General features: G+C 46.7%; 1 protein-coding gene across 1 annotated transcript; it reads left to right on the top strand.

Moving 5' to 3' along the window:
* The first annotated feature begins 17,273 nt into the window (after positions 1–17,273).
* Positions 17,274–22,727, top strand: LOC120915335 (ferritin light chain, oocyte isoform-like). The gene is made up of 4 exons (XM_040325746.1): positions 17,274–17,502; positions 20,293–20,439; positions 21,703–21,828; positions 22,451–22,727. Exons 1-4 carry the CDS (start codon positions 17,401–17,403, stop codon positions 22,607–22,609), a joined length of 534 nt encoding a protein of 177 aa, XP_040181680.1. The 5' UTR covers positions 17,274–17,400; the 3' UTR covers positions 22,610–22,727.
* The last annotated feature ends 3,675 nt before the right edge of the window (positions 22,728–26,402 follow it).

Here is a 26,402-nt window from a genome sequence, read left to right as displayed (position 1 = left end):
GTGGCTGCGTTTAATGGCATGGCACAGTGGTGACAATGGATGGCACAGTGGTGACAATGGATGGCACAGTGGCTGTGTTTAATGGCATGGCACAGTGGTGACAATGTATGGCACAGTGGCTGCGTTTAATGGCATGGCACAGTGGTGACAATGGATGGCACAACGACTGCGTTTAATGGCATGGCACAGTGGTGACAATGTATGGCACAGTGGCTGCGTTTAATGGCATGGCACAGTGGTGACAATGTATGGCACAGTGGTGACAATGGATGGCACAGTGGTGACAATGCATGGCACAGTGGCTGCGTTTAATGGCATGGCACAGTGGTGACAATGTATGGCACAGTGGCTGCGTTTAATGGCATGGCACAGTGGTGACAATGGATGGCACAGTGACTGCGTTTAATGGCATGGCACAGTGGTGCGAATTGATGGCACAGTGGTGTGAATTGATGGCACAGTGACTGCATTTGATGGCATGGCACAGTGACTGCGTTTAATGGCATGGCACAGTGGTGCGAATTGATGGCACAGTGGCTGCATTTGATGGCATGTAACAGTGGCTGCGTTTGGGCACAGTGAGACTGCAATTTTTTTTTTCCTTTGCGCCCCCCCAAAAATTTTGAGCACCAGCCGCCACTGCTAGAGAGAGTACTGGGTAGAAAAGTCTCCCCTATCTAGCAGTTTATGTTGGACAAATAGAACCCAAAAAGGAGAGAGGGAAGGAAAGGAGGGGGAGGTGGTGGAGGAACGTGAGGGAAAGTAAGGTTGTGGTGAATATAGATATTAGAGGATGCAGATGAGTTGAAGTGAGAAAAGAAGTAAAGGAGTGAAGTAGTGAATGGTAGAGGGGAAAAAAAAAGAAAAAATGTGTATGGATATGAGGTGATTGGGTTAGGATGCCTTGTGAGAATTGTGTGGGAGAAGGGGGGGAAGGGGAGAAATGGGCGCACAATAAATGAGGGAAGAGGAGAAACAGGGTAAGGGTAAGGAGAATGGAAAATCATATTGCGATGGCAAAAGAAAAAGTGAATGGATGTGGCGTTGGGAAGGTGATGAGATGCTCATAGTAGATTCCTATAGGTGCCCAAATGTCTCAGTAACTATTCTACACAGGAAACCCCAAAAAGGGCATTTATTCATGCAAATATCAACTGTTCTATTCCTTTCCTATCCCCTGCTCCTCATACTTCACTAAAAACCAGACCTAACTTTAGTTGGCAGCTGGTGGTATATTTATTTGGGGGGTGGCAAACAATCCCCCGGTCGGTCACCAGCCCCGCACTTACCCTATCTAGGTGGCGGGCAACGCTTTCTCTAGGCGGCGGCTTCTCCTGAGTCTCCTCCGTCCTCCTCCTCTGCGGCCAATAGAATCGATTCTCTTATCATGCAATCGGGTGACAGGACTCAGGACCCACTTCCTGATTGGCCGGGAGGAGAATCAGGAAGACAATAGTGAATATTCATTTGCTATTGTCACACAACTGGGTGGGCTTGGGGCGCAGTTCTCTGCACCCCAAGCCCACTTTTTTTTAAATCAATTAGCGCCTCAGGCTCTAATCAATTGCTTCTAGAAAAAAGAAACAAAAACCCCATTGGAATCCATGCATGTAGATTAGGGGCCAGGCGTATGGATTAGGGGGGCCACTGCTCCACATGCTGTCTAGTAACTAGTAAGCTCCACTGCTGCTCAGCAACTGCTGTCAAGTTGTTACTTCATGCCGAGAGTTCAATACTGGCTATAATATACAGTAGATCTAGGAAATCACAAGTCCATCCAAATATTAGCCTCTGTTGCACCCTGATGAAAGGGGACTAGTTTTAGCCCTGAAACATGTTGGCTCTTTTTATATAAATATAAAAAACACAACCAAAAATAATATAACACTAGAAAGTCCATCCAAAACTGGTGAAATGAATAGATGGTAGAATGACCACGTGGATCCTCAAAGACAGAATATCACTTTCTAAATGAAGATAAATGTGCGCTTACCAGAAAGCGTGGATCTGACTGTCAGCGACAGCAGATCAATCAGGCATGAACACTCACAGGGCATACTCTGCTCGGCTTCCTCGAACTGGATCGATAATGGAATGGATCTTCAGTAGAGGGCCATGGATGCACGGTGTCCCGGAGTGATATCCCAAGATGTCCGCTCACACGAAGGGATGTGAAGGGATAATGATGAACCCCTTGAGGGGTGAAATGGGATGGAAATGGAAGACTCCAAACAACATGTGGGGGAGAGAAAGAAAACACAGCCCCAATGGTGCAGGTCAAAAAATATATAGCTGGATTCAGGTAGACTTACGCTGGCGTATCTGCTGATGCGCCGTCGTAAGTCCAAATGTGCGCCGTCGTATCTATGTGCGGATTTTTTAAATGAGATACGCCTGAATTTAGCCACGATACGACCGACGTAAGTCTCCTACGCCGTCGTATCTTGGGTGCATATTTACGCTGGCCGATAGGGGCGCTTCCGTTGATTTACGCGTCGAATATGTAAATGAGCGAGATACGCCGATTCACGAACGTACTTGCGCCCGTCGCTGTAATCTATGTCGTTTACGTAAGGCGTTTTTCCGGCGTAAAGTTAAACCACCAAATAGCTGGTCTAAGTCATTTAGGGTATGGACGTCGGAACTGCCGTCGGATTTTACGTTGTTTACGTAAGTCGTAAGTGAATGGGGCTGGGCGTAAGTTACGTTCACGTCGTACGCATTGAGCCGTCGTATCTTAGGGAGTATTTGCGACGTGATAGTGAGCATGCGCACGCATGCGCCATTCGTACGGCCATGCATTTACATGGGGTCACGATTAATTTGAATACAACACGCCCACTACCTGCCTACTTTGAATTAGGCGGGCTTACGCAACGTAACTTAGGGAGCAAGTGCTTTGTGAATACTGGCCTTGCCTCTCTATTTTACGTCGGCGTAGAGCATATGAGCTGCGCTACCCTCGCTTATATATACGCCGGTCTACCTGAATCCGGCCAATAGGTTTTATTTGAATAAAACCAAAGTATACATTAACCACTTCCCCACCGCGTCATAGACAAAAGACATCTACAGCGCGGTGGAGTTATTCTGGGAGGACGTCCCCTCAAATGACGGAGCGATCACTTGTAAACAAACCAGCGTCATGTCATGACGCCGGTTCCTCCCTCTCCTCTCTGTACCGATCGGTACAGTGTGAGAGGAGAGGGGGGAGAGCGGAAGCAGCAGCAGCTGCTGTGGGCTGGATCTGTGACAAATGCAGTCACAGATCCAGCCATCCATCCCTGCGCAATACTCTGCAATAACACCAATACTCTGCAATACCCCCCATACTCTGCAATACCACCAATACTCTGCAATATCCCCCATACTCTGCAATACCCCCCATACTCTGCAATACTCCCCCGGTTAAAAGTGATCACAAAATATATAAAAGGGGCAATATGAGAAATGATAAAAACCAAGCCCTTTTAATGACAATTGCGTGGTCATGCAACACTGTACCCATTATATATTTTTTTCTTTCACACAAATAGAGATTTTTTTGGTGGTATTTAATCAACACTGTGTTTTTTTATTTTTGCTAAATAATCTTTATTTTTTTGTAATAAAAGTTTGAAAATAAATAATCTTTCTTTATAAATTTAGGCCAAAATTTATTATGCTACATTTTTTTTTAAATAACCCAAATCAGTGTGTATTATTTAGTCTGTAGGAAAGATTCTACAAACTATGGTATATATATATATATATATATATATATATATATATATATATATATATATATATATTGTAATATTTTTCACGTCGTTAAAGCCTACACACGACCGCTTTTCACGACATGAAAAACGACAACGTGAAAAACGACGCGAAAAAATAGAACATGTTCTAAATTTTTAATGCCCATTTTTCACGTCATGAAAAATGCTCTGGAGCCCACACACAATCGTTTTTAATGACATAAAAACGTCATGAAACGTCATGAAAAACGGTCGTGTGTATGTGGCATCAGACAGGAGCAATCTCAAGCTTTAACAGAAAGCATCCATCTGGCTGGGATCTGCTGGCTGCTGGGAGACACCGCTGGTGGACACTGGAACTACAACTCTCCACCCAGGGAGCCACAGTGCCACCAGCAGGTGATTCAGGTCCTGACACCAGGAATATTTCTAGACCAAGATTTTCAAAACTTGAGAGTGTCTGAATGGAGGGAACAGTTTACACTAGTGTTGCATACACTGGGGTAGATTCAGGTAGGACTTAAGCCGACGTATCTCGATATGCGCTGCGTAAGTCAAAATCTGCGCCGTCGTAACTATGCGCCGTACCCACAAAAATAGATACGCCTGAAATAAGGCTTCTTCCGACGTAACTTGTCTCCGCCGGCGTATTTTATGAGCATTTTTACGCTGGGCGTATCTTGCGCTCCCATTGTTTTCCTATGCAAATATGCAAATGAGGGAGATACGCCAATTCACAAACATGCGCGTGTCAGGCGCAGTCTGCGCGCAGTGCGCGCAAGTTGTACGCCCAGCGCAAACTTGCTCCTCCTAAAAGCAGGGGCAACTTAGCAACAGACGTCCACAGGTCAGCTGGAGAGCAGCTACAGCAGCACCGTTACGGACGAGCTGAGCAAGCTGAGCACCCACACTTGCAGGACAACGCATCTGTGTGCCAACATGCCAGGGGCAGCCATGGTCATAGCAATACTACTGTGTGAACCGACTCGTAGGAGGGCACGGGAGAGGATATACCGAACGCGCATGAACGTCTTTGGCATGGGTGATTCGGAGGTCTTTCGCATTTTCAGATTCAGCACTGATGCCATCCAGGAATTAGCCACAACCCTGCAGGATGACATCACCAGCAAGACACAACGCTCACAAGCAGTGCAGCCACTGGTCAAGGTACTGGCAACACTCCATTTCCTTGCCAGTGGCTCGTTCCAGCGTACAAGTGGAGTGGTGGCTGGGATGTCACAATCCACCATGAGCAGATGTGTGCACCAGGTTGTCCCCGCAATCCTCAGACATATGTCCCATCACATCATCAAACCCACCCAGGAGGACCTGCGGGTGAAGGCAATGACGGATTTCTATCAAATTGCAGGATTCCCACGCACCGTGGGGGCCATTGATTGCACACATGTGGCACTACGGCCCTCCCGTGACATAGAGCACATATACTGCAATCGGATGCACTGGCATTCCATCAACGTACAGGTGATAGTCGATGCCCATTGCCTCATATGGCACGTCCGTGCCAAACACCCAGGGTCCAGCCACGACAGCTTCATATACCGTCAAAGCCCCATCTCCACAGAATTTGAACAGAACGTGTATGGGGACAGCTGGCTGGTTGGTGAGTGACATGGGTGTCAGGCATGACTGTCCCCCCCCATGATGCAGACATCACGAGGGGCACATGCACGACTAACATCCTCCTGTCTTTTCCCTTCCAGATGACGCGGCATATGCACTTGGGCCCCATCTCATGACTCCATTCCCGAACCCCCAAACCCCAGGAGAGGAAAGATACAATGATGCACACACACGTACCCGTGGAGTGGTGGAACGCACATTTGGCCTCCTGAAGTCCCGTTTCCGATGCCTGGATAAGTGTGGGGGGACCCTGTTGTATTCCCCAAACTTTGTGTGCCAGATCATCGGTGCATGTTGCATTCTACACAACTTCGCCATGAGAAAGGGCCTGGAGATTGATCTACGTGATGACCTGACCCCCGAACCACACAATCCCCCCCTAACCAACTCTACCGGTCTTCTGAGGGAAGAGCAGTCAGGAGTTGTCTCGTGGAACGTATCTTTGCACGTTAAACACACACATTAATAATGTGGTCCCTAGCTCACACACCCCACATCCACATCAAATTGGATTAGACCAAAGTACTCCGCACGGTACTTGGGAGCAGCATCGCCACTCCAAGGCTGCAATTATGTTACTGTACATTCATACACCATTCACACGGCAGAGGGTGACATCCCTTTGCCGGCAGGAGTGACCCCCCCCATTCACACAACCAGTCACACTGTAGTTTACACTCCTCACCGTGTGTAGGAACTACAACTTAAACAATAAAGCTCATACTTAGAGCATAAGAACAAATAAAATATAAAGTTCATACTTAGAGCATAAGAAAAAAATATATATAAAGCTCATACTTAGAGCATAAGAAAAATCATAATCCAGCTCATACTCTGAGCATAAAGAAAAAAAAAAAAACGAACAGAAGTGTCCCAAAATTTGAATAGTCATCTCCTCTTCCGTTTTCCCAGGCTGGTGCCACGGGTGCCACGGCTCTGGCTCCTCAGTTGGCTGGAGGGAGCCTGGGGTGGGGGAGGAGGGGGGGGAGTAGCATCATCCCCTGCTTGGTCACTCCTGGCAGGTGGTGCCTGCCTGCCCTCCATATCGTTGGCAAGGCGGGTGAGCACAGAGTTGGTCTGTGCCAGCATCCAAAGCTGTCGTGTTGTGTTATGATGCTGGTGCCGCCGGGTTTGTCTCCCCTCCTCGCGCACAGCAGCAGTGTTGGCCTCTACAGCCCCTGCCAACCTGCTCACCTCCGCTGTGAGCACTGCTGTGGTGGCCTGCTGCTCCACCATACAGGTGACCATCGCCACACTGTTGGAGCTGACATCCTGCAGGCTCTCAGTATTTTTGATGCCCTGAACAGCCTGCAGGGTGAGGGCCTGATGTAATGTGGAATAAAAAACACACAAACTCCTGCGCACAAGTGGGATCCTTGATGATTAATCAAATGTCTACATACAGTTCTTTTTAGATGTCAAAGAAACCCGTAGTATCAGAGGCCTTGCTGCCCTTCATGGATGGGGGAATCCTGATAGAAGACAAAAAAGGGAAAAAGAAAAGCGCACCAGCCTCGTGTACTACCGTTTGGCAAATTTTAATGAAAAATTAAAATAATGAAAACTACTCACAAACAAAGAATGATAAAAGGCTTGTCAAACGATAATTGAAATACCCCTCAAACCACACTCCAGAATGTAGGGGGGGGGGGTGGCGAGGTGCGTTGCTGCTTGGCTGACGCGTTTCGAGGTGTCAGAGACCTCTTTCTCAGAGCCCAGCAGTCTTTTATCATTCTTTGTTTGTGAGTAGTTTTCATTATTTTAATTTTTCATTAAAATTTGCCAAACGGTAGTACACGAGGCTGGTGCGCCTTTCTTTTTCCCTTTTTTGCCTGATGTAATGTGGCTGCGCATGCAGCCTGGGACTTGGCAGAGGAGGCCAGGCTGTCCACCACTCGTCTAAGGTCACCCACCATAGCCCCGATATGGCGGGTCTGCCGGCCCTGCTCCTCCTGCAGCCCTTTTTGGGAGGCCTCCGGGTACACCCCCTCATCTTGCTAAGAGCCTTCCTGGGAGAAGGAGAGGCTGGGGCCCGTCCAGATGGAGAAGACAAGGAGGGGCTTGCCCTGGAGGGGGTGACCCTGGAGGGGGTGGCCCTGGAGGGGGTTGACCTGATGGTCGGGGAGGTGGTGGGGAGTCCAGAGATGCTGGAATCCTCCTCGAGGTATATGGAGTCCTCTTGGTGGAGGTCAATGGACTCCTCCACAATAACCTCAATAGATGACCTATGGGCACTGCCCTCCACCAACATGCCCAGGATTTCAAGGGGGGCCGACTGGACCACATGATGTTCTGGGGATGCGGTGGGTCTCCCTGCAGCCGACGATGGCCCAGCTTCATCCTCAACATCTGCGGATGACACAAAAAAAAAAACATGTTGGCGGACCCACACACTTGTCACATGTTCCCTTCCACCCCCTCACATGCTACACATCAGATAGGAGATAAAACACACTTACCTGACACCAAGTCCCGAACAGTGGAGTCATATCCTGGGACGCCCTCCACCTGCTCCTGCAACAAACACTGAGCAATAATCTCCTCCTCCGGTGTGAACCGCAATGCGCAGGCTGGTTCTCCTCTCATGCCACTGGCATGCTTTCGAATCAGGACCAATTTGTCCCGGACCCGACGCCGCATGTCGTTCAATTTTTTTGGGATATCATCCCAATTCCGGGTCTCATTGCCTATGGCATTAATATCCAGGGTGATACTCTCGAAAATTGCCCTCCTCTGTGCCTTGCTGGTATTTTTGCGCTGGGCACCATGCAGGGCGGCGTCGTATTTGGTCAGTGCCGCCAACATAACCTCCATCTCCACTGCATTAAAATTATGCTTCCTCTTTTTCTCTTTCTGAGGAGGTGCCATCTCACGCTCAAAAAAAATTACCTTGCTCAGGGGGGAAAAAAGCAGGATGTAATTTTGCGCCGGACGGGCGCATGTCTGGGCGTATTTATGCGCTCGGCGTAAGCCGGTGGGCCGGCGTATCCCAGAAAGTAGGACTGGCGTAGTTGTGAGCATGCGCACAGGGAAGCGATCGTACGTCCATGGGACTGCGCATGCTCCGTCGATGATACGCCGGGTGTAATCTACTGCACAACGTTCAGCCCATCATTTGCATAAGGGAACACCCACTTACACTTACGCTGGCTTGCGCCTTCAAATTTCCGATACGCAGGCGCAAAGTTACGCGCAAATGCTTGCTGAATACTATGCTAACCTCACACGATTACGCCGGCGTAGCGCATATGAGATACGCTACGCCGGAATAAGGATGCGCCAATCTACCTGAATCTATCCCACTGTTACTTTAAAGGAATATCTTCACCAGACACCAGCAACCAAAATTTGATACAACACAGCAAATTCTAAACTACATGGGCTTAAAAATGCTGTTTTGAACAAAAGTGAACAAAGTACAAAGTCTTCTCAAATATAGCAATAAACTTCTGCATTGTTGCTCTGTTTCTTTTGGAAGTAGTTAAGAATAAAAATGTACACTAGTTTGTTTTTTTTAGAGTTTGTTATAAAATTTAGCAAACAGGTACTTTTTCTCCTTGAGAATTCTACTAAATGTGTACTGAGAAGTGGCACTGATAGGCGGCACTGATGGGCACTGATAGGCACTGGTAGGTGGCATTGATAGGCGGCACTGATGGGCACTGGTAGACAGCACTGATAGGTGACACTGATGATGAGGCACTGATGGGCACTGATTGGCAGCACTAATAGGTGGCACTGGTGGGCACTGTTGGGACGGGTGTCCCTTTAAAGCGGAGCTCCACCCAAAAGTGGAACTTCCGCTTTAAGCATTTCTTACATGCCACATTTGGCATGTCATTTTTTTGAGGGGGTGCTTAGTTTTAAGTGGGACTTCCTGTCCCACTTCCTGCTTCCGCCTACGTTCCGCCTAGGCGACCCCTCCTATTTCCCTAGGCAGCCTCTCCCTCTCAGCAATCTTCTGGGACACGTGACAGGTCCCAGAAGATTGCCTGTCCACTGGGAGAGCGCCGCAAGCTGTCACTGCCGGGTGCCCACAGTTCCAATGGTGGTGCCGAGGAAAGGATGGGGAGAGGAGCGGTGCTCCGTGCTGCCGCATTGCTGGACCGTGGGACAGGTGAGTGTCTGTTTATTAAAAGTCAGCAGCTATACTTTTTGTAGCTACTGAATTCTAATAAACAAAAAAAGCCTGGAACTCCGCTTTAACAGAAGCCAGATATCGTCTTTCTATTTTTCTCCTCATGCTGTCAGCATGAGGAAAGAAAAGCCTATAACCGGCTTGTGTTTACATCCTGTGATCAGCTGTCATTGGCGGATATTTAGCCGCTGTAATTAGCCCTTTACCCCAATCTGTAGTCAGCGATCACAGAGCATGCAGCGCGATCACGGGAGGACGTCTATATATGCCCTCCCAGCAAAGTAGGCCCACGCTGTAACTGTTTTTCACTAAAGTTTGGGCAGGAAGCGGTTAAAAAAATGTGTCCAAGGCACAGTGTATATTTTATAGCACTGATCACTGTATTAGGCCTCATTCACACGAAGGACCATTCGGGTCCGCCTGTCAGTTTTGACGGCGGACCTGAACGGCCGCTCCATGCATCCCTATGGAGCGTCGGATGTCAGCGGAGACATGTCCACTGACATCCGACCCTATCCGATCCGCTAAAAACAGATGTATGGGGGGCATGTCCCCATCCGTCCATGCGGATCGGATCGGGAAAGATCTGATGAAAACGGACATGCTGTCCGTTTTCATCAGATCGCTCCATAGGAGACAGCGGCGCCCGACAAGCTCCTCCCCGCTCAGTGAGAAGAGAGGAGCTTGTCATCCATCGGCTCAGCGGAGATCTGCGGACTGATCTCCCGCTGAGCTGGCGGGAGCAGGCGGAATCAGTAGCGACGGAGTGCGACGGAGTCCGCCTCGTGTGAATTAGGCCTTAGAGTCACTGGTCTCCAAAAAGTGTGAAAAGTATCAGTTACTGTCAAAATGTCTGCATCAATATAAGTCTCTGATGCCCACCATTACTAATAAAAAAATATCCCATAGTTTGTAAACGCACTGGAGTAGATCCACAAAGAAATTACGCGGCGTAATTTCAAAATTCCCGCGTCGTATCTTTGTTTTGAATCCTGAAAACAAGATACAACGGCATCTCGGCTAGATCTGACAGGCGTACGTCTTCGTACGCCGTTGGATCTAAGATGCAATCTTTCGGCGGCCGCTAGGTGGCATTCCCGTCGAAATCCGCGTTGAGTATGCAAATTAGCGTACGTCAAATTAACGTACGTCAGCCCGTCACTTTTTTTCCGTCGTTTGCGTTCGGCTTTTTCCGGCGTATAGTTAAAGCTGCTATACTGAGGCGTACTCAATGTTAAGTATGGCCGTCCTTCCCGCGTACAATTTTGAATTTTTTGCGTCGTTTGCGTAAGTCGTTCGCAAATAGGAATTTGCGTAGAATGACGTCACCGTCGTAAGCATTGGCGGATTCCGGTTTAATTTCGAGCATGCGCACTGGGATACCCCCAGGGACGACGCATGCGCAGTTCTAAAAAAACGCCGTTTACGTCGGGTCACGACGTATTAACATAAAACACGCCCCCATTAGATCCATTTGAATTCCGCGCCCTTACGCCGCGAGAGATACGCTACGCCGCCGTAACTTATGACGCGGATTCGTTGTGGATTCAATTTAAAAAAGATAATTTACGGCGGCGTAGCGTATCTTAGATACGCTGCGCCCGGCGCAGATCTTTGTGGATCTGCCCTTATAACTTTTGCGCAAACCAATCAATATATGCTTATTGGTATTTTTTTAACAAAAATATGTAGCCGATTACATATTGCCCTAAATTGGTGAAGAAACTTTATTTTTTTCATTTTTTTTATTGGATATGTTTTATAGCTGAAAGTAAAAAATATATATTTTATTTTCCACAATTGTCGGTCTTCTTTTGTTTATAGCGCAAAAAAATTAAAACCACAGAGGGGGTCAAATACCACCAAAAGAAAGCTCTGTTTGTGGGAAAAAAGGACATAAATTTTACAGTGTCGCACGAAATTGTCAGTTAAAGTAATGCAGTGCGGTATCGCAAAAAATGGCCTGGTCATGAATGGGGGTAAATCTTCCAGAGGTCAAGTGGTTAAAGCGGAGTTCCAGCTTGTATTAAAAAAAAGTCAGGAGCTACAAACACTGCAGCTGCTGACTTTTAATATAAGGACACTTACCTGTCCAGGGAGCCCGCGATGTTGGTACCTGAAGCCGACCCGTCCACCGATTCCGGGTGCAGGTGCCAGTATCCTTACTAAGGGAAACAGGAAGTGAAGCCTTGCAGCTTGTGCTTTCTGAATGGTCCTGCTGTCTTCTAGGACCTGTGCGTGTCTCCCAGAAGGCAGCAGGGGAAGAAGGAGGGGCTTTAAATGACGTAGGTCGATGCGGCGCCCTTACACGGAAGTTGGAATCCGCTCCCCCCCAAAAGGTGCCAAATGTGGCACCGGGGGGGCGAGCAGATAGGTGGAGCTCCACTTTAACATACAATGGAAGAAGCAAGAACTTACTTTTTTTTTAAGTTATGCTATGTGAATGTGAAGATGTAAAAACATGTTAAGTAGGTGTTATTCTAATTTGTCTGAAAATGTGGAAAAACACTTTAAAGCGGAGGTCCACACAAAAATGGAACTTCCGCTTTTCAGAACCCTCCCCATCTCCGGTGTCACACTTGGCACCTTTCAGGGGGGAGAGGGGTGCAGATACCTGGTACCTGGTGATACAGGTATTTGCACCCACTGCCAGGCATAGACTCCCGCGGGGCTCACACCCCCTCCCCCCCCTACACTGTCTTCTGGGAAACACACAGGTCCCAGAAGACAGCGGGGACCAGTTAGGACGTGCAACACGACTCGGGCACCCTGGACAGGTAAGTGTCCATTTATTAAAAGTCAGCAGCTGCAGTATTTGTAGCTGTCTCCTTTTAATATATATATTTTTTTAGGCAGACCTCGGGCTAGATTCACATACAAGCGCCTATCTTTAGGCAGGCGTGGCGTATCTCATATACGCTACGCCGCCGTAACTTTGAGAGGCAAGTCCCGTATTCAGAAAGAACTTGCGCCCGAAGTTACGGTGGCGTAGCGTATATGGGCCGGCGTAAGCTCGCCTAATTCAAATAGGCTGGTAGGGGGCGTGTTGTATGCTAAATAGTCGTGACCCCACGTAATTGGCGTTACTAACGAACGGCGCATGCGCCGTCCGTGAAAGTATCCCAGTGCGCATGCTCCAAATTACTCCGCACATAGTCATTGCTTTAGACGTGAAAGGGGGGAGAGGGGTGCAGATACCTGGTACCTGGTGATACAGGTATTTGCACCCACTGCCAGGCATAGACTCCCGCGGGGCTCACACCCCCTCCCCCCCCCTACACTGTCTTCTGGGAAACACACAGGTCCCAGAAGACAGCGGGGACCAGTTAGGACGTGCAACACGACTCGGGCACCCTGGACAGGTAAGTGTCCATTTATTAAAAGTCAGCAGCTGCAGTATTTGTAGCTGTCTCCTTTTAATATATATTTTTTTTTAGGCAGACCTCGGGCTAGATTCACATACAAGCGCCTATCTTTAGGCGGGCGTGGCGTATCTCATATACGCTACGCCGCCGTAACTTTGAGAGGCAAGTCCCGTATTCAGAAATAACTTGCGCCCGAAGTTACGGTGGCGTAGCGTATATGGGCCGGCGTAAGCCCGCCTAATTCAAAATAGGCTGGTACGGTGCGTGTGTGGTATATAGGGGGCGCTAGTAGAACAAATTTTGTGATTAAACAAAATAACAAAATATATATATATATAATATGGTGATAGCAATTACAATCTTAATGATATCTATAAGAATATACAATCTTTACAAGTGATATCAAAAAAGACCCGTGGGTCAATAGTGAAAAATAAATAAAATCCACAAGAGAGCCTCTATAACAAGAGTGATGTGCTCCCAAGACAAGAAATCAAGAAAAAATTACTTTCTTAGTGATAATTGATATTGTCCATATATTTGAGTGATAGTAGTGAACCACTAACAAACAAAAAGTGAATCTCTGCAATATTCCAGAAGAGTAAACATGCAATCTTCTCGTGAACGACAGTGCTTCAAAGTCTTTCCACCACTTTCGCAAAACGACACCCAAAAGTGTATAAATAAAATGCGCTTACCAAAGCGATTTGACCCCTTTAACTAAAAAGAGAGTCAAAAACGCTTGTGCAGTTGTTAATGTCTGCAAACATGTGTTGCGTCCTTCACTGATTAGATACAGGCAAATCTTCTTCCAGTAGGCTCATAAATGAAATACAAAACAGAGAGCCTCCATAGTGCAACCGGTTTTATTTAAAAAGAATGTTAAACAAAACTTGGGCCAAGTGGCCACTTACATTAAAAAGTGCCCATCCCGGCACTGGGTCTGCGGGCCTTTAAATAGAGGAGACAGCAGCCTCAATTGGCAAGTGGCAGGTACCTCCTAGCGCCTCGTCAGCTCACAGGGGTCGGATGATGGGAGATGAGTAAAATAACGTGACCAGGCTCACATTATTTTGGCGCGAAAATCCATCTTCAAACATTTTGTCTTGGTACGGTGCGTGTTGTATGCTAAATAGTCGTGACCCCACGTAATTGATGTTACTAGCGAACGGCGCATGCGCCGTCCGTGAAAGTATCCCAGTGCGCATGCTCCAAATTACGCCGCAAATAGTCATTGCTTTAGACGTGAATGTAACTTACGCACAGCCCTACTCGCGTACGACTTACGCAAACGACGTAAAATTTGACGCTGGCCCGACGTTAATATTTAACATTGGCTACGCCTCATATAGCAGGGGTAACTTTACGCCGCAAAAAGCCTTACGTAAACTACATAAATCAATGCGCTGGGCGGACGTACGTTTCTAAATCGGCGTATCTATCTCATTTGCATATTCTACACGGAAATCTACGGAAGCGCCCCTAGCGGCCAGCGTAAATATGCACCCTAAGATACGACGGCGTAGGAGGCTCACTATGCAATCCGCTTAGGGCCCCGCAAATTCCTAGAGGCCCCGCCTGGTCAGAAGTCATTTTTGGCCCCTCACCCGCTTCTGTCAGCACCCCCCCGCTTCTCACTTTAAAATAAGATGTCATTCCCGACAGCAGAACACCCCCTCCCCCCGCTTCTCAACTTTAATGTGACATGTCATTTTGCTTAGCGCGACCTTTTTCCTGTTTACATTTTGCTTAGGTCCCCAGGAAGGTCAGGATCGGCACTGGGTACAGGGGTCTGTTCACACATCGATGTGCATTGACTTCCACTTGTGTGCATTTTTACGTGCGTTGACCCTTGTTTTAACGTGCGTTGATGTGTGTTGACATGCGTTTATATGCAAGTTATATTCCAATGCATCCTTGTAAGGGACAAAATAATAGCAAGCTTTTCTTTCTCAGTACATTTGCATTGTGTTGATGTGCATTCAAAGCGGGGGTTCACCCTAAAACATCAATAGACCGTTACATCCAGCATACTGCTGACATCTACAGTATGCTGGATTTTTTTTTTATCCGCTGTACTTACAGTCTCATGGTTGTTTTCACCGGGCTTCTGGGTTCTTCCTCCCCCGGGGAGTAGGCGTTCCTTAGATGATTGACGTGCAGGTAAAGCGCGTCATCGCCTTCCGAAAATATCCGAGGGGGACTCGGCACTTTACGGCGCCTGCGCAGTCAGCTCTACACGGCAGGCTAGGGTTGCCACCTGTCCAGGGTTTACCATGACAGTTCGGGTTTGGAATCATGTGTCCGGGTTTCCAACTGCCTGAAACCCGGACACATTATTCAGACTAGACTATGGCTTCCCAGCAGGGCTGTGGCTCCAGCTGTCTATGCTGAGAGTGTCTGTTACACTCTCTTTCACACTGCCCAAAGCCAACATTAACAATCCCCCCACACACAGACATGAGAGGAGAGAGGGCTCTATCTGCTCCTCTTCCTCCTGCCCCTGCCCCTCTGTGTCTGTCTACACTCGAATCCCCGGCACTGTGCCTCAGAAAAAGGAAGTGGGGGCCATAAATTTGAAGCCCAGCAGCCTCAGATACATCTGGATGAGAGGTGCTGACTGCCAAGGGGTGAGTGAGCTCACCATCCATCCCTGTCTGTGAATGAAGTCTCCCCCCTTCTCTCTCCTGCCTCTGAGTGAATACACTAAGGTAAATCAGGGTTCTCAGAGCACCCCTTACATTGGAGTTCCCCTTTACATCAGAGGCCACAGTGTTCCCCCTTACATCAGAGTCCTCTCCGTACATCAAAGTTCTCAGTGTTCCCCCTTAAATCGGGGTTCCCAGAGGATCCCTTATGTTAGAGTCCCCAGAGTTCTGCCTTACATCAGAGTTCAGATGTAAAAGGGGAACTCTGTGGATTCAGACGTAAAAGGGGAACTCTGCAAATTTGGATGTAAAAGGGGAACTCTGTGGATTCAGACGTAAAAGGGGAACTCTGCGGATCCAGATGTAAAGGGGGACTCTGTGGATTCAGATGTAAAAGGGGAACTCTGTGGATTCAGACATAAAAGGGGAACTCTGTGGATTCAGATGTAAAAGGGGAACTCTTTTGATTCAGATGTAAAAGGGGAACTCTGCGGATTCAGATGTAAAAGGGGAACTCTGCGGATCCAGATGTAAAGGGGGACTCTGTGGATTCAGATGTAAAGGGGGACTCTGCGGATTCAGATGTAAAGGGGGACTCTTGTGATTAACTTCATATGATTAAAAATGTTATTTAATTGCAAAATATATGTATAGTTTAAAAATGCTGTGTGCCGTAAAGTGTTCGGGTTTGACTTGACGAAAAGGTGGCGACCCTACGGCAGGCGCAGGCGCCGTACAGCGTCGTAAAGAGCCGAGTCCCCCTGGGGTATTTTCGGAAGGCGTGACACGCTTTTCCCGCACGTCAATCGTCTCCTGGCAGGATCAACACTCACTCCCAGGAGACATTGCGCAGACCTCCCCGTCGGGGGAAAAGGAGTGACACGCCCACTCCACGCAAGGAAGAAGACCCGGAAGTGAGGCTGAAGACAGATAAGTGTACACATTTAAAAAAAATGACAACGCTACAAGCCTTTATTAAGGCTGGAGATAGGTTAGCTAAAGAGTTCATTTTGAGGGTGAACCTCCGCTTTAAGTGCATTAAAACGCACACATGACTCCAGCATTCCGGTATAAACAGGACACGTAGAAAACAATTATATTTTATATGACCTGCATAGATGTGCGCAGTCTATTGCATTAGGGTGTGTACCCCAAAGCTCAAACACACACTACTGATCACTCACCATGTTCATTCATAAAGGGAAGGGGATGGTCAATCACATATTTACCGGCCCCTTCCTCCACTCATCCGAAAAAATCCTTGCAGCAACAGCTGGCGGGATAGGATGGAAGCTGGGGGAAGGAGGAAGCCAGGGAAGTAGGGGGGATATGTGCTGTAAAGGGTGATTGGGCACACCTGGCACACCCTGTGCGCACGCCTATGATGACCTGGCACTACTCTGTAATTTTCCCATGTGGTAAAATGCAAGTCCCTGCAGTATAGGTGAACAGGACCTAAAACAGTATGACAAAAAGTATGGTAACCAAGCAATCGGCATTCTCAAAGGGGAGGATTAGAATTGCAGCCCGCAATTTAATGAGGGGGTTAAGCAATGGCAGCACATGTATATCTAGCAACCTCCTACGTGACAAGTCTGAGACTGCGCTGTGCTTAGTGGGCGGGGTTACCTGTCAAGTAGGACAGGAGGGTGGGCGGGGTTACCTGTCAAATAGGACAGGATGATGGGCGGGGTCGGGTTGTGCAGACAGGTAGACCCCGCCCAGTGTCAGTATAAAAACGGAGCGCCAGGCACGGATCGTACAGAGCTCTGTCAGTCTTGAGTTCTTGCTTCAACAGTGATTGAACGGAACCGAGGAGTCTGATCCGTACCACCGTCTTCATTACCCATCATCTCTACCGATCCACCATGAGCAGCCAGATCCGCCAGAACTACCACCAGGCGAGCGAGGCTGGAGTCAACCGCATCGTCAACCTCGAGCTTCAGGCTTCCTACACCTACCAGTCCTTGGTGAGACACGCTGGATGGAGGCAGGATCTGTACAGATTCTATCCTGACCTCCTTAGTCATTTAATTTCTGGGTGACCGCACGTCTTCTGTGATGATTGTAATTGTGATTTATGTTCATTCATCCCTTATAAATATATCAAAACTGAAGCATGATCCATTACTATGGGAAATGATTCTGTGTAATGTAGGTTTGCAGTGCTAATTTTATTCGTTTTCCTAATTTATCACCTTCTGGTCCCTGAATCCTTCATTCCTTCCTTCACCAGCAAAATACCCATTGTGCCAATAGAAATGTATATGGTTGGGATGTTTTTAGATTGCATTGAGCTTGTGTGAAATGTGGTTACAGTGCATGCCTAGAATAAGATTGAAGAGCTGGCCATACACCTGTATCAACTTATAAATCTTAGGTTTCCCAGGATCAACTTTACCTATAAATATTTGTATCCAGTCCTATGTACATTTTAGGACTTGCATTCAGGAAACTCCCCTTTATTCCAGAATCTTAGATTAAAATCATATGTTAAAGCGGGAGTTCACCCGAAATTTTTTTTTTTTTAAGATTAGATTGATGCTCATTTTGTCAAGGGGAATCGGGTAGTTTTTTTTGAAAATCCGAGCAGTACTTACCATTTTAGAGAGATCTTCTCTGCCGCTTCCGGGTATGGTCTTCGGGACTGGGCGTTCCTATTCGATCGACAGTCTTCCGACGGTCGCATACATCGCATCACGAGTAGCCGAAAGAAGCCGAACGTCGGTGCGGCTCTATACGGCGCCTGCGCACCGACGTTCGGCTACTTTCGGAAAATCGTGACACGATGTATGCGACCGTCGGAAGCCTGTCAATCAAGTAGAAACGCCCAGTCCCGCAGCCCATACCCGGAAGTGGCGGAGAAGATCTCTCTAAAACGGTAAGTACAGCTTCGATTGTAAAAAAAAAAAACCCACCTGATTCCCCTTGACAAAACGAGCCTCAATCTAATGTTAAAAAAAAAGGTTTTTGGGTGAACCTCCACTTTAGCCCTGGTTCACACTGGGTACGATTTGGAACGATTTGAAATGCGATTTGACATGTCAAATCGGTGGCAATTGTCGGCAATGGCACTGTCCTAATCGGTGCGATGGCGCATCTGCGATTTCAAAAAGTAGTTCCTGTACTACTTTTTGCGATTTCGGGCCGCGATTTACATTAAATTGCGGCCGAAATCGCTGTAAAATCGCGCATTTTACTGCGATTTTTGAATTCGCAGCAGTGTGAACCTAGGCTTAATGTAATTTTATGTCCAGAAACCTGATGGCCTTATCAAATCTTTTACAGTAACCCTTGCATGGCCATCCTAACATGCATTATTTATGTCTTCTGTACAGGTGGATAATATCCTAACCATTCACATTTTATTGTTTACTTTTTCTGCAAGCAAATGGATTCCAAATCCATGTCTGTTCTCCAGATAAAGGATTCCTTGGTTTCTTATAACCAACTAAAATGTTTGAGTGATCAGCTAGTGCTGAATCGCAGAACCTTAAAGTGGTTGTAAACCCACATTTTTGACTTTTGCCTACAGGTAAGCCTATAATAAGGCTTACCTGTAGGTATAAAGAATATCTCCTAAACCTGTACGGTTTAGGAGATATTCCCCTCGCAATGCACCGCTGATTGCAGCGGCGCATGCGCAGGGGGGATCCTCGGCTGAAGGGCTGGCATGTCGGAATGAAATCTCCCACTCGCATGCGCGGGACATCATCGCTGCTCCAGCCAATCACAGCACTGGAGCGGCGATACCCGGAAGACACGCTCGGCGTGGACCAGGTAAGTTCCATACATCTCGTTCCGAGGTAAGTATTTCATAATGAGCTAATATGTGGCGCATACTAGCTCATTATGGCCTTTGCCTTGCAGGTGTAAAAAAAATAAAAAAAAAACGTATATGCGGGTTTACAACCGCTTACAAACCTTTTTGTTTCTCGGCCTCCAGGCTTCTCAGGGGTACAGTGTACTTTTATGCTTTGACACCCCCTTCCTTATTAAAGCGGGGGTTCACCCTAAAAACTATTTTCTAACACTACATCCAGCTCACTCTCTACATTGACAGTATGCCTTTTTTTTTTTTCACATTAGCAGGGGCAGCCAATGTTGCGTATACCCGTCGTTCCCGCGTCGCGAAATTTGAAGTTTGCGTAAGTGAATCGTGAATGGCACTGGACGCCATTCACGTTCACTTTGAAGCAAATGACGTCCTTGCAACGTCATTTGCCGCAATGCACGTCGGGAAAGTTTCCCGACGGAGCATGCGCTCTACGATCGGCGCGGGAACGCGCCTAATTTAAATGATTCCCGCCCCCTACGGGATCATTTAAATTGCGCGCGCTTACGCCGGGCATTTTGCCCGCGCAATTTACGGAGCTTCTGCTCCGTGAATCGAGGGCAGCGCAAAAAAAATTGCGGGGGCGCAGGGCAAAAACGTTGCCCTGCGCCTCCGTAAAAAAAAAGCGCAATTGTTACTGAATCCGGGCCATTGTATCCTTAAGGCTTTAAATTGTTTCCCTATTGGTATCTTCTATTAAAAAAAAAAAAAAAAAAAAACAAGCACATGTGTTCAAGTAGTGGAAAAACGTGAGAGGAAGACCTAAGGTTATTCAATGCCATTTAAGACAACCTGATGAACTTGAGGGGCGTTGGCTGCCTAAAACCCTTGTAAACCATATTATTGGTCACAGGTGTCCTAATAGCCTAATTCAAAGCTGTGTGTTGGGATTTATATAATTTTATTTTTTATTTTAATCTCTTAGGGTTTTTTCTTTGACCGTGATGACTTGGCATTGGCAAAGTTTTCAAAGTTCTTTCGTGAGCAATCTGAGAAGAAGCGAGAGCAAGCTGAGGAATTCCTGAAGTTCCAGAACAAGCGAGGAGGACGTATTGTGCTTCAAGACATCAAGGTAGCCTTTTCTAGGGTGTGTTTGTAGAGTAAAAAGGGTTTAGGGATGGCGCAAGTTGCAGAAATACAGAAGTCGCCTCTACTGGTGCTTCGTTTGCACATGTGGGTCAAATATAATATCCCTTTCCTATTTGCCCTTTCTTGTTCCAGGACAAGGAGTATATGCTGCTGGGAAGGGAGTGGGGGAGCCAGGAGAGAAGTTGCAACATTAGTTTGGGGCATCTGCCATTAAAACCAGGTCTTGGCGGTGTTCCTGCTAGCGGTATCAATTATCCTGGGCAAGATGAAGTAAATTCTGTCAACTAGATTTCATAAATGTGAATTGTCCAGCTTCTGCTATTGCTGGTCATATGTCATCACTTAGATTTTAGGCTCACTTGGTTTTAAAAATAAATAAAACTTGCCTGGTCTGCAACGGTTTTGCACTGATCCTCTTTTAGGGTCCCCTGCTGGCACTCTTAGCCCCTCGTCAAGTGCTCCCATGTCAAGCTGCTTGCTATGGGGCACTATTGCTTGCTAGCTCCTGAGCTGCCCCATGTCCATAAGACACACAGCATACCTTGGCTCCGCCCTCCTCACTGTGAGGATGGAGAGCTGTTGTGCACATTGCTGACTCTAGATGGGGCTTGGGTTGTGTATGCTGCACACAGAAGGTTTGGGGGGGGGGGGGTGTTCCCCCCCCCCACCCCTTTATGCATTAAAAAAAACAAAAAAACTTGGCCTTTAAAGCGGAGGTCCCATTAAAAGCCAGCAGCTGCAAATACAGCAGCTGCTGACTTTTTAATATATGGACACCTTCCTGTCCAGGGTGCCAGCGATGCCGAAGCTGAGCAATCGCTCGGCTGTCATTCTTGGGGAGGGAATCAAGAAATGAAGCCTTGCGGCCTCACTTCCGGTTCCCTACTGCGCAATCGTGAGTTGCGCTGCGCTTCTTCACTGGTCCCCGCTGTATCTCCCAGAAGACAGTGGGGGTACAGAGTAGGCGCCAGGAGTGGCGTAGACCACGAGGTGATCTATGCCAGGAAGTGGGAGCAAAAAGTGGATTTTTTTTTTTTTTTTTTTTTTTTTTTAACCTTCCTGGCTTACCACGAGTGAGTCCCCATTATTGAAGGGGAATGGATATGGGAGAACCATTACAAAGTATTTCTGGGGCTGCAAGAACTGACATCTTGGTAACTATAACCTACTTTTACAAGTTGGGGTGTTTATATTTATATATGAAAGTATGCTTTAATGTAACATTTGAAAATGTGTAATGTTTTAGAAGCCAGAGGCTGATGAATGGGTGAATGGAACAAACGCTATGGAATGTGCCCTGAGACTGGAGAAAAGTGTAAACCAGGCATTGCTGGAACTCCATAAGATCGCCACAGAACACGCTGACCCTCATGTAAGTTGGAAGTTCTTGTGTCTGATTTGTGTCTTGAGATAGGAAGTGGAAGGAACCTCCCCAGAGCGGCGCTGGTGTGGGTCCACCCCCCCCCCCCCCAATGCATTTTAGTGATCACCAGGAAAAATCTCAGTTTCAAGGCACACCAAGCAATTAGATCCTGATATTCTAACCCTTCCCTACTTGGTTTAAAACCAAATTTGAGATGCACTTTATCCCCACAGAAACCAGGGTAATTTAAGCCTAAATGCGTGCTAAATATGATCGGAGCATTAGTTAAATTGCCGCAAACTCTTGTCCTAATGTGTAGGTTTTTATTCCTGCTCTGCTACAAACCTTTGTAAAAATATAACCACTTTGTAGTGTTTAAAAAAAAAAAAAAAAAAAAAAATAGGTTGGCCCAAGCATGTAGGTAAACGACTGGTCTGTTGACCTGGAACAAGTGTGCAGATCGGTAGGGTCAAAACGTATCTGCACAATTGTTCTAGACTAGCGACTTAAAGCTATTGCCATGTTAGGACACTAGCATTTGTAGAACTGTAAGTGGTCAAAGGTAGCCTGTTAGAGTTGGTTAGGAAAGGTAAAGTTTTTGGATGAAAAGCCTGTTCTGTTTTTTTGACAGATGTGTGACTTCTTGGAGTCTGAACTCCTGGTGAAGGAGGTGAAACTGATAAAGAAGTTGGGTGATCACCTTACAAACTTGAGACGTGTGAAGGCAGCAGAGAATGGCTTGGGAGAATACCTCTTTGACAAGTTGACCCTGGGCGAGGACAGTGACTGAGCTTCCCGCTCCCAACGGCTGGCAGATGTGCTAGTGATCTTGTGCTAAAATTTAAAAGGGATGTTTGGGGGTGAATGATTGCATGCTCTGAAATGTTAATAAAACATACTAGTATCAATGTTTTGTGTGGTTTACATAATTTTAAGAGGCTGATATGGCCTTGGCCTATTCACACTGGTGTGCTCCAGCACTGCCAAAAAAATGCTGGAAGCACAATTTTTGTCCCTTGTGGGGCATCCAAATTGGTTGCCTCAATGTGCAAGTGTTAAAGCGGAGGTTCACCCTAAAAAACATCTATATACTATTACATCCAGCATACTAACGACATGTACAGTATGCTGGTATTTTTTTTCCGCTGTACATACCATTTTTTTATAGTTCTTTTCTTACTCCCGCGGGGACTAGGCGCTCCAATGAAGAGGCGTAGACGATTGACGTGCAGATAAGGCGCGTCACACGTTCCGAAAATAGCCGGACTGGGACTCGGCTCTATACGGCGCCTGCGCACAGACTAGGAGCCATGTAGAGCTGACTGCGCAGGCGCCGTATATAGCCGAGTCCCAGTTCGGCTATTTTCGTGACGCGCCTTATCCGCATGTCAATCGTCTACGCCTCTTCATAGGAACGCCTATTCCCCACGGGAGTGAGAAAAGAAACTATAAAACGGTATGTACAGCAAAAAAATACCAGCATACTGTACATGTCAGTATGCTGGATGTAATATCATTGTTTTAGGGTGAACCTCCGCTTTAATATATTGGCCCTTGCATGAGCACCACAAACGTTGGGGTGTTGACCAAGCTTCAACACCTCCTGACCAGTCACCTCTCCACCTTGTCATGTCAAGGTTGTTGGACTTGCTGGTCATCCTGGAGTGAGGGTACTGGGTCTGTGCTCGAGTACTTTACACCTGCAGTACTTTAAAGTAAAAAAACATTTACCCTTTATTATGCTTAACATGTTGAAAGGGTTCCATTGTATGCAACTGGTCATTTGACTTTACCAGGATCTTGACAGATGCAGGTTTTTTTTTTTTTTTTTTTTACTTGCAGTTTTAAAAGTTTCTAAAACTACATTGCAGCTTACCAGAAGGGGGGTAGTCGGTGTGAAGCATGATCTCGCTGCTGATCCCTTCTCAGCGGCAGCCGATCATACAATTTTTCTTTCTTATGCATCCCAGGGCAACACCACCAAAATTAACTAAATCCTCATTGCTTTGTTTCATTAAACGTACAGGGGTGTGGAAAGGCCCTTTCCAAACCCTGTGAAAGTGATAAGGTAGCTGTAAACTTTTTTTTTTTTAATGAGATCTTTAAAAAGGTTGAGATTATTAGAGATTGAGATCACTAACCAGTTTGGGATCAAGGTCACTATTGCATTCAATAACGTACAAGCTCACTAACGAGATATTTATTGAGCTTAAGGTCAGTCACTATCCAGATAAAACTCAAAGGGCAAAAGTGGTAAACTTTAACGGTTGCCACAATAATCCCAAGTAGAAAAAGGGTGTGTGTGTTATATATTCTCATATCACAATTTTAGCAGCAACATAAAGATAGATACATCAGAGAATGTTGTAACGAATCTCTGTGTGTAGCTGTACAGAGACCTATTCAGATGGCCCATAGATGTAGTGACTGAATGGAGAAATGGGTATGCGATAATCTATGTACCAACACCCATGGATCACGGTTTTGCCAACAGCTTTTTCAGGGAATCCTATTGGTACATGGCCAGAAAGAGAATCAAAGCGTGTGATTCACAGCAGGGGAGGAGGAAAGGGGTCACACCCACTGACTTGGATGCCAACAAGGTTTTGCCCTCAGATATAGCCTGTATTTGTCGTTTATCAGTGTGGTGAGCATGTTAAAATTGACACTCGGCCCTAATGTGTATATATTTTCATAAATGGAGGAAAACTCTAAATATTGCTTAGAAAAGTAGATGTATAAGTGCACAAGGATAGCGCTGATCAGAGATGCAGCCAAGAGGCCCATGATCACTCTGGATGAACTGCAGAGATCTACAGCTGAGGTGGGAGACTCTGTCCATAGGACAACAATCGGTCGTATACTGCACAAATCTGGCCTTTATGGAAGAGTGGCAAGAAGAAAGCCATTTCTTAACCACTTTCCCACCGCGCCATAGACAAAAGACGTCTACAGCGCGGTGGAGTTATTCTGGGAGGACGTCCTCCCAGAATTCTTAACTCGCGCGCTCCCGGAATCATCTGTAAGCATCACAGATCGCGGTAAATTGCCACTGATAGCGGCCGTTTACCACATGATCGCTACGTCAAATGACGGAGCGATCACTTGTAAACAAACCGGCGTCATGTGATGACGCTGGTTCCTCCCTCTCTGTACCGATCAGTACAGTGGGAGAGCGGAAGCAGCAGCAGCTGCTGTGGGCTGGATGTGTGACAAATGCAGTCACAGATCCAGCCATCCCTCCCTGCGCAATACTCTGCAATACCCCCCATACTCTGCAATATTCCGCAATACCTGCTAATATGACAAACAAGAATTTTTTTTTTTTTACAGAATTTTCAGTGTTTTTTCTTTTATAGCGCAAAAAACCCAGAGGTGATCAAAATACCACCAAAAGGAAGCTCTATTTGTGGGGGGAAAAAAGGACAAAAATTTCAGATGGGCACAATGTTGTATGACTGAGTTATTGTCATTCAAATTGTGAGCGCTGAAAATTGGTCTGGTTAGGAAGGGGGTTTAAGTGCCCAGTGGTCAAGAGGTTAAAGATATCCATAAAAAGTGTTGTTTAACGTTTGCCACAAGCCACCTGGGAGACACACCAAACATGTGGAAGAAGGTGCTCTGGTCAGATGAAACCAAAATCGAACTTTTTGGCAACAATGCAAAACGTTGTTTGGCGTAAAAGCAACACAGCTCATCACCCTGAACACACCATCCCCACTGTAAAACATGGTGGTGGCAGCATCATGGTTTGGGCCTGCTTTTCTTCAGCAGGGACATGGAAGATGGTTAAAATTGATGGGAAGATGGATGGAACTAAATACAGGACCATTCTGGAAGAAAACCTGATGGAGTCTGCAAAAGACCTGAGACTGGGACGGAGATTTGTCTTCCAACAAGACAATGATCCAAAACAAAGCAAAATCTACAATGGAATGGTTCACAAATAAACATCCAGGTGTTAGAATGGCCAAGTCAAAGTCCAGACCTGAATCCAATCGAGAATCTGTGGAAAGAACTGAAAACTGCTGTTCACAAAAGCTCTCCATCCAACCTCACTGAGCTCGAGCTGTTTGGCAAGGAGGAATGGGCAAAAATGTCAGTCTCTCGCTATACAAAACTGATAGAGACATACCCCAAGCGACTTACAGCTTTTATCCCTCACTATCCCCACTTTGCTTTAGGGGTTGTCCCACCCATGGAACGCTTTTACATATCTTTTGGGACTGTCCCCACATAAAAAACACTTGGCATTATAATGGAAAAGATTTTCAGTAGAAAGATCTCTCTTACATCTCAAATCTGCCTTCTATTCTCACCTATACAGGATATTTCGCTGACTAGCACAAGGCTAATCCACACATTCCTCAGCTCCATTCATTGGGCCATAGCCTTTAATTGGCGCTCCAATACGGTACCCTGGCCACAAATTCTCAACCGCATGACGAACATTAAACTTTCTGAACAAATTCACCACATGTTATATGATTCTATGCCCCTTTACCAAAAAAAAATGAATCCTCTGGGACAGCGCCTCTCTGGTTTAGTAGGAAGAGAGAGGGGAGGGAGAAAGGGAGAGAAAT

This window comes from Rana temporaria, chromosome 10 (genome assembly GCF_905171775.1).
Source record: "Rana temporaria chromosome 10, aRanTem1.1, whole genome shotgun sequence".
In the NCBI taxonomy this organism is placed as follows: Eukaryota; Metazoa; Chordata; class Amphibia; order Anura; family Ranidae; genus Rana; species Rana temporaria.
The sequence above is the reverse complement of the archived record's forward strand: the minus strand, read 5'-3'. Positions and strand labels throughout refer to the sequence as shown.